Source organism: Marmota monax, unplaced genomic scaffold (genome assembly GCF_021218885.2).
Source record: "Marmota monax isolate L192 unplaced genomic scaffold, Marmota_monax_Labrador192_F-V1.1 WCK01_AAM20220418_F8-fsc00005, whole genome shotgun sequence".
In the NCBI taxonomy this organism is placed as follows: Eukaryota; Metazoa; Chordata; class Mammalia; order Rodentia; family Sciuridae; genus Marmota; species Marmota monax.
The window spans coordinates 29,205,847-29,220,505 of NW_026692254.1; the positions used below are offsets into that span (position 1 = coordinate 29,205,847).

At 46.1% G+C, this 14,659-nt stretch overlaps 1 protein-coding gene across 8 annotated transcripts in view; it reads left to right on the top strand.

Moving 5' to 3' along the window:
- The window catches only part of LOC124088472 (sodium/nucleoside cotransporter 1), a 118,019-nt gene that overhangs the window by 78,156 nt on the left and 25,204 nt on the right, over positions 1-14,659 (top strand). For 7 of the 8 annotated variants that reach the window (XR_009226272.1, XM_046438083.2, XM_046438115.2 and 4 more), the window contains 3 exons: positions 1,460-1,601; positions 3,502-3,615; positions 5,519-5,596. Coding sequence is in view for 6 of the 8 variants with exons in the window: in XM_046438083.2 (XP_046294039.1) it covers positions 1,460-1,601; positions 3,502-3,615; positions 5,519-5,596 (334 nt within the window). In the remaining 2 variants the exon portion in view is untranslated. Of the gene's footprint in view, positions 1-1,459; positions 1,602-3,501; positions 3,616-4,775; positions 4,983-5,518; positions 5,597-14,659 lie in introns of those variants that run through there. The other variant, XR_006850364.1, reaches the window with a different exon arrangement.

Below are 14,659 nucleotides of genomic sequence, written 5' to 3' on the forward strand. Positions count from 1 at the left end.
AACAAACCATGTCCAAGTCATAGCATTTCATCCTGACTCCCTAAAATTCATGTCTTTCTCACATTAAAAAAATAAAATCATTCCATCCCGATAGTTCCCAAAGTCTTAACTTAATCCGACACCAACTCAAACTCTGAAGTCCAGTCTCATCTGAGACACAAGGCAAACTCCTTCCAGCTGTGGGGGAGCCTATAAATCAAGACCAGTTATCTACTTCCAAAATTCAGTGGTTGGGATAGGCAAAGGGAAAACACTCACAATCTCAAAAGGGAGAGAGAGGTAGAAAGAAAGGAACAACAGGTCCCAAGCTAGTCTGAAACCCAAGAAGGCAAGACCTTAACTCTTAAGATGTCAGAATAAGTTGGGGGCAGTGTCACACGCCTTAATTCCAATAGCTCAGGAGGCTGAGGCAGGAGGATAGTGAGTTCAAAGGCAGCCTCAACAACTGAGCAAGACCCTATGTCAAAATAAAATATAACAAAGGGACGAAAATGTGGTTCAGTGGTTGAGCACCCACGGTTTCAATTAAAAAAAAAAAAAAGCCAGAATAAGCCCGGGGTGGTAGCACATCCTTATCCCAGTGACTCAGGAGGTTAAGACTGGAGGATTGCAAATTCAAGATGTAGTTCAGTGGCAGAGCAAACCTAGGTTTAATCCCCAGTACTACTGACCAAAATTTAAATATATATATATATTCCAGAATAAATTTTCACACTGTGTGCTTCCTTCCAGACACATTGGGTTAGCTGGGCCTCTAAAACCTTAGGCAACCTTGCCCTATGGCTTTGCTGAACTCAGTCCACATGGCTGCTCTCATGGCTGGATTTGCATGCAGCCTTCAGCTCTCCCAGGTTGGCATCACATGCCACACGTGTCTCTACTGTTCAGGGGTCTCAAAGGCAGTCTCACCCTCCTGTGCAGGTCTCAGCATGGTCCTCCAGACTCTTCATAGCATTCTTTGAAATCTAGGTGGAGGAAACCATACTTCCATAGCCCTTGTGTTCTGCATGTCTGCAGAAAACACCACATGGTGGAGGACGCTGCCCAGGCTTATTGCCTGTGCCCTCTGGAGTAGCAGCACATTGCAGAGCATCAAAGAAGAGAAGCTGTCAAGAGTGACAATTCCAGAGATCTGCAAAAGCCCCCTGAAATGACCAGTTGAATTCTGATCAGCAAATATATCTGAGGAAACTACTCCTAATAGTTTACTACTAGGAAACTATTTCCTGGGCTATATAGGAACTACCCACAAGGATGAGAGGGAACTGTGCTTGGAATCAGAGGGCCAGGAAGAGTGTCTACTCCTGACACATTGTGGGCAAACCCACAATCCATAGGGCATTGTACAGAGTACTAAGAAGTGTCTTGGCTCACCTTTCCTCTGGGGCCCTGGGTACTATTTGGTGTGTGTGTGTGTGTAAGATGCTGAGGGTGATGGATTTCTCCCTCTCTCTTGCAGAGGTCTAGCCCTTGCTGCTGTCTTGGCCTTGGTCTTGTGGCTGGCTCTAGACACCTTCCAGAGGCCTGAGCAGCTGGTGTCATTTGCAGGAACCTGCGTGTTCATCATCCTACTCTTTGCCTGCTCGAAACATCACGGTGCTGTGAGTGCTTAGCTGACAGCTGGGGCTGGAAGCCAGTGTGTTCTTTCTTTTGCCCCTTGGCTGGGGCTGGGAACTGGGTGGGAGCAGAGGCTCCTGTTGGGAGAACACCCAAGGCTCAGAGCCTGGGAATGACTGTACATCAGGATAGGCTTCCTATGAAGCAGGTGAGGGACATCCTGGAACTGGAGACCCCAAGTGAGTAGTCACCTCTCTTAGCAGAAGTCCTCAAGCTCCCCAAGGGGGGGCAAGGACACTGGATAGACAGATTTGCTGCATTTCTCCAAACCAAGAGGCCACTGGAGGCATTTCTTTCCTTGGTGACATGTCCTCAAGTTTGTAGTCTCAGAAATCATCCCCATTACCCTGGAAAACACAGAATCAGACTCCAGAGTCTATGTGAAGAACCAAAGGTTTCTTGGTATTATTAGTATAAAACAGTGCTCCTCCTCCTCTTTTCCTTCTCCTCCTCTGTACTGGGGATTGAACACAGGGTGCACTACCAGTGAGCTACACCTCCAGACCCTTTTATTTTTTATTTTGAGATGGGATCTCACTAAGTCTGAGGCTGGCCTTGAACTCATGATCCTCCTGCCTCAGCCTCCCAAGTAGCTGGGATTATAGGTGTATACCACTGCACACAGCTTAAAAATGCTAATTTTCATAGTCAAAAACTGGGGTGAGATACCACAACCCTCTCATCTCTCTTGGTCATGGCCATTAATCAAGGGAGATACCAGATGTTCAGGAGTGATGAGGGGATAGAGAAAAGACAGATACACATAGAGAGTAAAAGTTGTAGCCAGGTGGGCAGCCAAGCCCTGGTGAGGCTTGAGTGACTCTAGAACCAGCTCAGCAAGTTTATTATATAGGTTTCATCAAAAAGTTATCTGTGGAAAAGTTTCAGCAAACAGGCAATCTGAAGGATGCTGGACTGGTGAGACATTAGGGTCATCTTGTTTTGCTCAGAATTCACTATTCCTGGGAGTTGGTGCTGAACTCAAGGCTTCAACTGATAGAGCCAGAGCCATGAGCCTTCACAGTAGCCCTCCCTGGCCAGTGTTACCATAGCAACTGGGGCATCTTGACCTGCACTTCACACAGGCAGCTCCCAGCTCAGACACAGCCACGAGAGTCAGACAAGCCATAATTCAAATCACTGCTCTCCACCGTGAGGCTCAGCTATCTTCATTTCAACAGGCCTCTGGATAATTCTGATGCATAACAAAGTGTTCATCTGCCTATTTGGGAGGTCCCTGCCTACGCACAGCTGGTTGGCCCTACTGGATTGGTCAGATGGACTTTCTCTTCCTCTGCCTCCTTTTTCTCTCTCCCATCCTCTGGAATCAGGACCCCTCTCTGCTTCATAGTGTTGTTACTACTTTCCCCAGGCTATAGCCAAGTTTCAGAGCTCAGGATTCGGTAAGGAGTCTTTAGGTGCTGAGAGAGAATAGCAACCCAAAGGAATACAGCTCTCCTGTACAGGGTGGGCCTCAAGGGAGTGGGGTTTGGGAATCCTGCCAATGGAGGACAGATGGAGAGGGTTCAGGCAGATGGAGGTTACACAATGAGCTGGGCAGGCCGATGTCCATGTCCTGAGGCCATGACTCAGAAACTAAATGCCTTGGCATGTTCAAAGCTGGGCTGGCTTCTCAAGGGTCCTTGATTGGAATCTTGAGCCACCCCTGCCCACTGCCCACCTCATGGCCGCTAAGAGCATGGCCTATTCTGAATCCTAGGGAGGGAGTGACTATTGGCAGCAGGCTTAGGGCTCTGGCCTCCAGGCAGGGCAAAGCTCCCATCACCCCCAGCAGTTCTGTGCTCTCCACCCTCACCCCTCATCCTGTTCTCTGTGGACCACCCAAGGAGCGAAGCTCACCAAGCCCTTTTTATTGGGTGGCAGGTTTCTTGGCGGACCGTGTCCTGGGGCCTTGGGCTACAGTTTGTACTCGGACTCTTTGTCATCAGAACAGAACCAGGATTTGTAGCATTCCAGTGGCTGGGTGATCAGATCCAGGTTTGTACATGGGGCCTGACTGTTGAGAGCACCTTAGGTCATCAGGGAATGGGGGAGAAGCCACTTGGTTGTGGGGGAAGGTGGGTGGGGAGGCCATAGAGATAGTTTGGGACTAGGGGGTAGGTATGGATTGGGGCCCAGGCCAGGTGGACTGCTGAGGGCCAGCAGGGCCAGGTACTGCTTCCCTCAAGCCAGGAACTCTGACCTGAGGGACAGAGCAGAGTCTGATATGGAAGAGAGTCCCTCAGAAGTGTGGCCTGCCAAGGTCACCTGTGACTCAGGACTTATAGTGTTAAAATTGCTTAAAAACAAAACCCTGCAAATGATTTGCTCTATGTGTGTATATGTGTGTGTTCTTAGAAATGTCTACTGAAATCATAATTTGTGTGTGTGTGGTACTGGGGATTGAGCCCAGGCCCTCACACATGAGAGGCAAGCATTCTACCACTGAGCTACATCCCCAGACCTCTTTTTTTTTTTTTTTTTTAAGACAGGGCCTCACTAAGTGGCCTCAAACTTGTGATCCTCCTACTTCAACCTCCCAAGTACCTGAGATTATAGCACCCGACTGAGGTTATAATATTTCTTTTTTTTTCCTGTGGTAAAATACACATAAGACAAAATTTACCATTTTAACCATCATTAAGTTCATGCACATTGTTGAGCAACCATCATGATTTTACTTTTTTTCCCCCCAGTGCTGGGGAATGAACCCCAGGCTTTTTGCATTCTAAGCAAATGCTCTACCACCAGCTACACCCACAGCTCATAATTTACTGTTTCAAATATAAGTGATTGAGGACCCAAGTTTTGAACCTCTACTCACCCTCTTCTCACCAGCTCAAATGTCCACGTGCTCTGTGTGGGGTGGAGCCAGGATCATTCCTGGGGTCTGTGCCCACCTATTGGCTTTGCTGATGGCACCAGCCTAGGTATTATAGAAGAAAAGGCTAAGAGTTGCTGCTCTGGTCATGTCCCCATTTTATTTTATTTTCTTGTGGTACTGGGGATTGAACCCAGGGGCAATATACCACTGAGCTACATCCCCAGTCCTTTTTATTTTTTATTTTGAAATAGAGTCTTGCTGAGTTGCCCACACTAGCCTCAAACTTGCAATCCTCCAGCCTCAGCCTTCCTAGTAGCATATCCTCAATTTATAGATGAGAACGTTGACTCCTGGATAAGAGAAGTGACTTGTTCCTGCAGTCACAATGCCAGATCTCCTGCAGAAGTGAGTGTGGACTCCCACATTAAGGCTACGAGTCTGGGATGGAGACAGGACATGGAAACAGTATACCATTGGCTGTCAGGGACGAAGCAGGCACAAAAGACACCCCCTTTAACAGCCTTCTTCAACACAGCTTAAGGTCTTGTTTCCTTATTATATCTTCTTTAATGTTTTTTAAAATATTTATTTTTTAGCTTTAGGTGGACACAATATCTTTATTTTTTATTTTTATGTGGTGCTGAGGATCAAACCCAGTGCCTCACGCATGCTAGGCGAGCGCACTACTACTTGAACCATGTCCCCAGCCCTTCTTTAATGTTTTCACAACTCTCATATCAGGGTATTTAAAATTTAAAATTGACCAAAAAAGTATCTCTCCTGCAGAACATGCTCTGAAAGAACAATGATTGTCACTTTAGTGTCTGTTCCTAGGCAGTGCCCCACCCCTGACAGGGACGGGGCGGGTGAGGGGAGGTGTGTTTCAAGGGCGACCTGCCTGGGCCAGGGAGGGCCTGTGGCTTTGGCATCCCTCTCTCCCACCTGGACCAGGGCCAGGCCCCTGCTCACCCCAGCCTGGGACTCTGCCCACAGTTCCCTCTCTCCTTCCTTCCTAGACTCACCCCATGCTTTTCTTGTGTGTATGAGTGTACTTTTTTTTTTTTTTTTGCCTTTCAGACCTTCCTGAGCTACACTGAGGCCGGCTCCAGCTTCGTGTTTGGGGAGACTCTGGTCAAGAATGTCTTTGCCTTTCAGGTCAGCCTCACTCTTGGTCTAAGGCAACTGCTGCCCAGGTCTCCAGCTAGTGGGGAGTCTGAGCCAGCTGGGTGGGGCCAGGCTGAGAGGAGAGGGCAAGGCCCCCAGCAGGGAGGGTTCTTGTGGGCACAGGCTGGTTCTTGGAAAGTTAATGAAGCTTTAGCTCCTGGGCCCTGGGAGGGGCCCAGCAGTGCATTAAATTTAGGAAAGTCAACTATTCTGTATGCTTTTCCCTAAAGAAGAATATATGACAGAATTGCTGGGAGGCTGATGACAAGAAGAGGAGGTGGGGAGCATGGGGATGGCTCCTGCTGAGACACTAGCCCCTAACATGCTGCAGGGACTCTGGGCCTATAAGGGACAGTTTCCAAAGACTCGAACAGTCTTCTCATGGTGCTCTTCCTTCAAGGTCCCTCACAACCCACCTCTCTGCCAGGAAGCTGTTCTTCTTAGTTCAGCAGCAAACTATAGCTCCCTCCTCCCCGGGCTTCTCTCCTTCCCACTCTCTCTTTTTCCAACAAAAATTTATCGTGCAGCTACTGTTACACAATTTTTTTCCTATACTAGGAATTAAACCCAGGGGTGCTCTACCACTGAGCCACATTTCTAGCCCTTTTTATTTTTTAACTTTGAGACAGGTCCGGCCAAGTTGCCCAGGCTGGCCTCAAACTTATACTCTTGCCTCAACCTTCCAAGTCTCTGGGATTGTAAGTATGCTGGCCACTGCGCCCAGCATACTGCCACACAAAATATTATAGAGGAAATTGAGATTGAATACACTGTTCTGTTTCAAAGCACTTAATTTCTAATAGTAGACACTGGCCTTGATTTAAAACAGGGCAGCCTGTGATGAGGATGCTACTGGTATGACCCACTTTGCTGTACTGAGTGGAAATATGGTTGTATTTCTTCAGTTACCTCTTCAATCCCCTAAATACCTTGTTTATTGAGGACTCTAGTATTGTCTTTTTCTACCTCACACCCAAATTTTCTAGAGACACCTAGATTCATTCCAGGCTTAAGCTCCATTTCTAAATGCCAGGCTGAGAGAGAGAGAAAGAGAGAGAGAGAGACAGACAGACAGACAGACCTGGGGCCCTGTTTACTTAGTACCTGGCTCCAGTTTTCTGCCACTAATGTCATAGTACCATGGAGGAAAATTGCTGCTGCCTACCTGGCATGTCCTGGACCACTGTCCCTCAGAGGGACTACACAGGCCCCTATGTGTAGGTCCCAGAGGTTTCTGCTTTTTATCATTACTCTGGCCACTTTTTCCAGAGCCTCCCAACTCCTATGGGAGTGTTGGATCCAGGAAGCTTCCAGCCTAAGGCTTGGACTTGGCCCTGGACTTCTGCACTGGTATTGAGCCTAGATCCCCCTTCCCAGTTCTGACCCTGACCTCTGGTGGGTCCCCCTTGGACCCTTGGTGTTTGTTGGGCTAGCAGACTGTCTGAGGAATCTCCAGCCCATCTAAGGAGTTTTAATCATGCCAGCCCTAAAAGGAAAGGGAGGGGACATTGCTTATCTTCTCAGGAGTCTTGTCTCCTGTACAGATTTTCCTGTCATGATTTCTGAGGTCAGTTCTGTATAAGATAGATATATGGGTCACCCCCCAGAAGTCCCCTAACACCACCCCCTTAAGGCAGTATAGGCTGCTCCCTTCTTATCTGCATAACCAAGAAGGAGGCCACCCAAGCTTGCAGGAAGAACAGTGAAGATCTGCTTCAGGGTGACTTCTTGTGGCTACAACACAGAAGCTCCAGCAGTTTCTCAGATTTCAAAACACACACACTCTGCAATTCCACCACCCAGGGCAGCTGGGTTCAGTGCTGTAAGAGAGGCGCAAAGAAAGTGCTTGGGGAGCCCCCTGTAGGGAGAGATTGTTGGTAACTAGGATCAGCAAGGAAAACTCCCTGAGGATGTGGCATTTGACATGGAGCTTCAGGACAGGGAGGACTGGGACATGTGGAGCTAGGAGCAGGAGGAAAAAATGGCTTGGACAAAAGCATGGAGGTGAGAATATGTTGGGATGTCCAGGGTACAGGGTTCAGTGTGAAAGCTGTTTTGAGGGAGCATATGTCAGCAAGTTTGGTCGGGCTATATCTTGAAAGGTCTTAAATGCCAGGCTGGGACATCTGGGTTTTGTCTCCAGTAAAGGTGGAGCCATTGGAGATTATTTTATTGGAGTTTTGGGTGGTTAACATGTCAATAGTGGGTAGAAAGGATTATAGCCATGATGCTGCAGAGAGAAAGAGAGAGGGACTGAGGTGGGGAGTGGGGGGGGAGGGAGGGAGGGAGAGAGAGAGAGAGAGAGAGAGAATGAATATGTATGCAAGCAAGGAGGTTGTTTCATAATCCAGGAGAAAAAGTCACCCAGAGGACACGGGATGGGGGACAGAGACAGCTGGGTGGAGCTCATTGCTTAGCTGCTGTGGTTGCATTTAGCTATTTAGGAAGAGGCTTGGATCTTACTCATCTTTGTGTCCTTTGCCCAATCTTGAACCCTACAAAGCCCTACCAGCTACTCTGCTCCTTACTCAATGACTGAACTAAGTGATGATTCTCATGTGCCCTGGGAAGCCCTCCTGCACCTTCTGGGGAAGCTTTGCTCCATGTGTCCCCTGCTACTAGTTGTATTCCATACAGCCAACCTCTCCAAGCTGGGCCACCATTATCTTGTGGAAAGACCTTGAGTGGCTTTCCCTGTGCTTCAGTATCAGAGTTAAGATCTTTCTTCACCCGTCCCAGAGGGAGCCAGCACTTCTCAGCCTTCTAGGGCCACGAGATACACAGACGATTGGAAGTAAATTCAGAGCCATTATAAACCATTTTGTCCTCCTCTATGCTTGACGTCCTGGAGGACCAGAGAAGAAAAGCTTAGGGAAAAAGCAAAGGTTAAAGAAATCATAATAACAGTTCCCGCTTACAGAAAGGGAATTTCTGCCACTCATTTCACCCTTACAGCAAACCTTCAGGGAAAATACTATTACTCCCCTTTTACAGAGAAGGTTCAGAGTGACTTTTGCTCCTACAAGATCACAAAACTGGTGAGGGCTAGAGTCAAGATTGGAGCCCGGATCCAACACTCTTGCTTATTAGATTCAATGCCCTGATATCAGAGCTCTTTAGTTAATGGTAACAAAGGTTCCTTGACCTGAGGAACATTCATTGGTTCCTCCAATTTATAGGAAATAATATTCCTTAGGTCTACTCAGTTATAAGTGACAGAAACCCATTTGCAACTCACTCTAAAGGCAGGATTGGGAAGGGCTGCCTCTTATAAGGCTCACAAACTGAAGGGCAAGGTAGAGCTGGTGAACGCCAGAACTCAGGGCCCAGTTTTGCCAAGATCTCTGTTTACCTGTGGATGTCAACCCTATTCTCTCATACAAGATATGCTCCTGGCCCCCATATGCTCATTCTCAAGGTGCAGCCCCCAGGATGGGGGCAACTCTTTTCTCCCAGCTCAAGTCCTAGGACAGATTCTTATTGGTCTGACTCAGATCATGTGACCACCCTTGGACCAATCACTAACCGCAGAGCCTTGAGATACTGCAGTTGGAGCAAAAGGGGTCTTGTGCTCACCCTTGAGGAAAGACAGGGCCAGAGCAGGACTCCATCACTGCACTTCCAATCAAGGGACATCTCCTTCCTCACACTATGAGTAGAAATCAGCAGGATCATGTTTCTCCTCTAAATATATAAAAAGTACCCTTCATAGCAAAAAATGACCTTTTGAAAAACATATCCATGGTAGCAAAAGACTGAGATTTGATATTCAGTTAAGAGAGAAATAATAAGTGTGGTGGATTTATCTTTAACCAGGCTCAGTATTTTGCAGTTGAACATGAAGAATTTTCTGGACCCTGGGAGATGATAACCTCTAGATAAATTCCTGGCCAATGTATTGGCCAGTGGCATCCTTAGCAATGCTAAGCCAGATGAGAGAGGTCTTAAGACAAATGCTTTCTGGCTATAGAATTCTCTTTCCTACCACAATAACTAATCACAAAATCTCATTCACACACTCTATCCATCTCTTTCTCTCTTTCTCTCTCTCTCTCTCATACACAACACACACACACACACACACACACACACACATATACATACACTTTTCACTCTTTGGACTTACCTTCAGGTGGGGATAGCTCTGTTGAGTGCTGAGTTGAATGGAAGACTCAGGAATTTTCCATCTGTTCTTGTGAATCATGTGGATCTAGTCCAAGGCCTATGGCAAACTTCAGCCTGGGGGAGTCCCTAAATTCACTCAGACTGTCAGAATCTAAGCTATTTCCTAGAGTGCCATGGTCCAGCAGATGTCTTCTCCAGAAAGGCGAGTCTTTTTGTGGGACTTCTGCCTTCAACCTACTCTGGGCCTAGAGTCTAGCACTGTCAACATGGCAGCCAGCTCTTGGCTAGATTAGCTTGATTAGTAATTCCACTTCCCTTCTAATGACTTTCCATCCATAATGCCACCCACCCCAGGCCCTGCATCCTTCTCATTCCTCACCAACCTAGGAACACACCCACTCATTCTCTCACTCTCCTGCGGCTTCTGAGACATGCTTCCATCTACTGAGCTTAGCAGTGCTGTTCAGTGCTCTCCCTGAGGAGCCCTTACGGTGAAGGAAGATGTTTCTGTCTCCTGAGAATTTTGTTGTGTTTGCCTGAGGCAGACTCCATAATCCCTAGTGTCAGAATGTACACATACACACACACAAAAGATAAAATAAGATATGGATTTAAAGGTGAATTTGTGATTAAGGGGTTGTGGGCAACCTTAGTGAGAATGGTTTTCAGAGGGAGGAGTGGGAAGTGAGCGGAGGCTGGAGCAGGACAGCTGAAAGGAGGGACATGGGACCATTGAGGCAAGAGAGCTCTATTGAGAATGTGGCATGAAGGCAGAGGACATGAGGGGGCCGTTTGGAAAGGTCATCCTGGACACAAACAGGAAATCAGGAGACATGTCCAGTGGACAGCAGTAACCCACTTTACCTGGACCTGGAGCCCTTCAACTTCATGGCAGTAAACACCCCAAGCATACTGTTTACCCATCTCAAAGGAAGAACTTGGAGGACTCAATAGGGAGGTCTTGGGTACTTTATTGCCGCAGTCTATCTGGCTGCAGCAAAATAACCGGGGGGTGACGAATAACTTGTGTATGTTGATACAGCAGGAGTGGGAGCCGTTTATTGCAGGACAGGAGCAGTATTTATACATTCCACAGAGCTTATCTAATTAGCATAAACTAGATACATCAGTCAACCAATAAGGAATCTCTAGACTTAATGGCTCGCTTTTGTTACTTCTCAAACCGCTCCCTCTGGCATTTTGCCAGGCACCATCCAGACTTGTTTACGAACTCTAACATTCCCCTGGCAAAATGCCAGGTGTTATTTTTGACTTGTTTACAGACTCTAACACTTTATTATTTATTCACTTCTTGATAGTGGCAGGCTGGGATATAAGGGTTGCACCATGCCTACAAGTGAGGGGATAGTATGGGTCCCATGCCCATTGAGCAGGTGGATTTCCTCATATGTTTTATGAGTGTATTCCTTTACTTTACAACTAGGGTCACTCTATCTCTTCTTAAGATTGGAGAAAAGTGGCCAGCTCCCTCTCTCTATTTCTTCATTATCACCTTCTTTAGAGTCTTTCTTATCTCATTGTAAGCTTTCCTAGGAACTGGTTAGTGTTTAACCCAATACTCCACCCATTTAAGGCCTTAGAAGCCCCTTAATGTCCCTCACAATCTCAGACTGTCCCATATCTTCCAGATAGTTCTTGGGACAGGCACACTGCTTTCATATTCCATAATAGCAGTACGAAGAGCAAGAACCTGTCAGCAAGTATGCATGGGTAATAAAGATAAGATTAATTTGTTTTGACACTGGAGTTAAAGCATGAGAAATATTGTATTTTAGTCCAGTTCTGTTTTGTTCAAATCTATCCATCTCATTTGTAAGTTGGACTACCCAGGAAAGTCCTTGTGTTGCAGTCACATGGAGTTCTGAGCAGGTCCAACAGTCAATCTGATTGGTGTGTGTAGCTTCCAATACTCAGTCCAGGAATAGATTACTTACTTATAAGCTCCATATACAGGAGCTGATATACAGGCTACTGTATGATCTTGTGTTAGTAAAGCAGCCTGAACAGTAGGCTTGCCTGGGTATAATATCAATCAATTTGTTTACACTTCAGGGATATAGAAAGAATAAGACACCTTGGGAATATATAATTGTCTTAAACTGATACACAGTATTCCTTGGGTGATGACACCCAAGAGTAACATCACCTGTACTTGTGAGGGCCAGGTTCCCAGCACAGTAGGACTTACTTGTAAAATCAGACATTCTCCCTCCCCACAGGGGTTGGTAAGGCAAACCACTGGGGGCTGACTTGTACAGTCCATGGTCAACTAAGTCTTCTTGTCTTCAATGTGGAAGTCAAGAAGACTCAGTTGTAAGTTGTTACTTGTTTCCCCTGGCTGGTTTAAGAAATGCTCAATTTATTATAGCCTAAGGTATAATAGCCTTTATCTGCAACCATAAGGCTGGCAGCCATGGGTGAGATGATGTATGGGTTTCTCATTTGGTGTCCTCTGTGCCTCAGGCTGACAAGCAGCCCACAGCTGAATAGAGTTACTTTCAATCCTTAAGGCTTATTTCAGCAAGTCATTCATTCTTTCACCTAATCCAGCTCCTGTTGGATTGTATGGCAGGTGGAAGATCCATAATATGTCCTGGTCTTGAGCCCACTGTTGTATGTTATGACCTGTGAAATGGGTTCCTTGGTCATTCTCATTTAGCTGTGGTGTGCCATACCTGGCACTCAGCTGGATCAGTTCCTTAATTGTTGTCCTTTGATTGGCTCTTTTGCTGAGAAAGACTTAGATCAAGCCTGTAACTGTGTCCACACAAGTCAATGCATATTTGGTCCCTTCTGAAAGTGGGAGAGAACCAGTACAATCTATCTGCCATCACTAAAGAGGGAAATCACCTTGTTTGATATGCCCCTCTGTGGCATTTAGTCATCATCATGGGTAGCACTGAGAGCAGACAAGACAGTTCTGACACGCAGCAGCAACATCGGACCTCATTAGGGGCAGCCTCCAGAGTGTCACAGCTGCCCACATACCCTTCTGACCTGCGTGCTTTAATCCACCATGTAGCCAAGTGGAAGTTTCTTTTGCTAGGGCTTCCTCCAGCAATCTTTTTTTGTTTTTCTTTTTCTTTTAATATATTTTTAGTTGTAGATGAACATAACTTTATTTACTTATTTTTATGTGGTGCTGAAGATCAAACGTCCTACCACTGAGCCACAACCCCAGCCCTCCTCCAGCCATCTTATCTTTGCCAACTGGTGCTTTGTACAACCTTGCCTGGTGCTTCTTTGGTGATGGGCTCCTTGGCAAGAAGGGCAGCCTTAGTGGCACACAATTGTTTTTAAAAAAGCTTTAACATTCCTTTGCTCCCTTCCATAATTGTGACCCAAATCCAATGGGGGTCTTATGTCCCTTCATCTGCTGCCATAAGCCCCATCCAAAACCATCCAGAGTGACATGGATGGTAAGCTTAGCAGGTTTTGTTGTGCCCAGGGTCCCAGGAGCTTGTGCCTGTTTTACTGTCCATTTGGCCTGAGTAGAAGCCTCAGTATGCCAATCAGCCGAGTCCCACACTGCACCCCTCCTATACAAATTATCTAGGGGTCTTAATATTGAGTGAGATGAGGGATGAGAGCCTCCAATGACCCAATAGCCTCACACATTCTTGTATTTGTTTTACTATGTTGGGAAATGGAAAATTCCTGAACTTTATTATTACAGCCTGAAGTATAACCTTCGTCTTACCCAAACAACACCCAGAATTTCACCGACAAGTTGCGGCCCTGCACTTTGTCAGGGTTTATGGTCCATCCTTTCCTTGGAAATGAGTCAAAAGTGTGAGGGTAGCCTTGGTGAACACTTAACAAGAATCAGGTGTTATCGTTAGTTAAACATTTTTTTCAACTAAGGTTGGCATCAGGTTTATTATCATACCATGACACAAGGTGGGGCAATGGAGATACCCTTGAGGTAACACTGTAAATATCTACCATGGCCTTCCCACTTGAAGGCCAATGGGATTTGAACTTTATTTGTGATAAAGAAGGTATTAGCAAGGTCCAGCACACAGCAAGATGTTCTCAGCTGAGTACGTAGCTCTACTAGAATAACAGCTATGTTGGGAACAGTTGCATAAAGTGGAAGGGTCACCTTATTTAATTTTCTGTAATCCACTGTCATGTACCAAGTTCCATCCTGCTTTCTTATCAGCTACACAGGGGAGTCAAAAAGGTCTGTGGGCTGGGAAAATTATATTTACTTTAGCCAATTCATATATAGTCTCCATTATCTCCTAATGGCCACTGATATTGTTTGGTGGAAACAATTCAGCAGCAAAATAACAGAGAGTATTCAGGCAAAATAACAGAGAGTATTTAGCGTGCCCCCTTAATATTGACTTTACAACTGACATGCGTTCAATCTCATGGCAATGCAAATGGAACTCCCCTGCAGTAGTCGATAGGCATTTACTGCACAAGATATCGCCACTCATTATATTTTCAGATGTGGGGGCTATAAACACTGGATAGGAGGTAAAGGGCAGGTGCCCAAACCACAGAGTCCACATTATGGCTTGGACTCTTGCTGTTTTTCCCCCATATCCTTCAATAGCAGTTAACTTGCTGAGAATTTGTTAGGATTACTGTAAATCAATGTACACTCAGCTCCCATGTCCACCAATGCTATTACTATGAATATTTTTTTGTTTGTTCTTTTTAGTTACATAACAGTAGAGTATGTTTTGACATATTTATACAAACGTGTAGTACTTCTTACTTAATTAGGATCCCAGTCTTATGGTTTTACATGATGTGGAGATTCACTGTGGTGTAATCATTTATATACATAGGAAAGTTATGTCCAATTCATTCCACTATCTTTCCTATTCCTATGAATAGTGGTCCTCCCTCCTCCAATAGGGAAGGCACCCCAAACCACATCAAGGTGGTAGC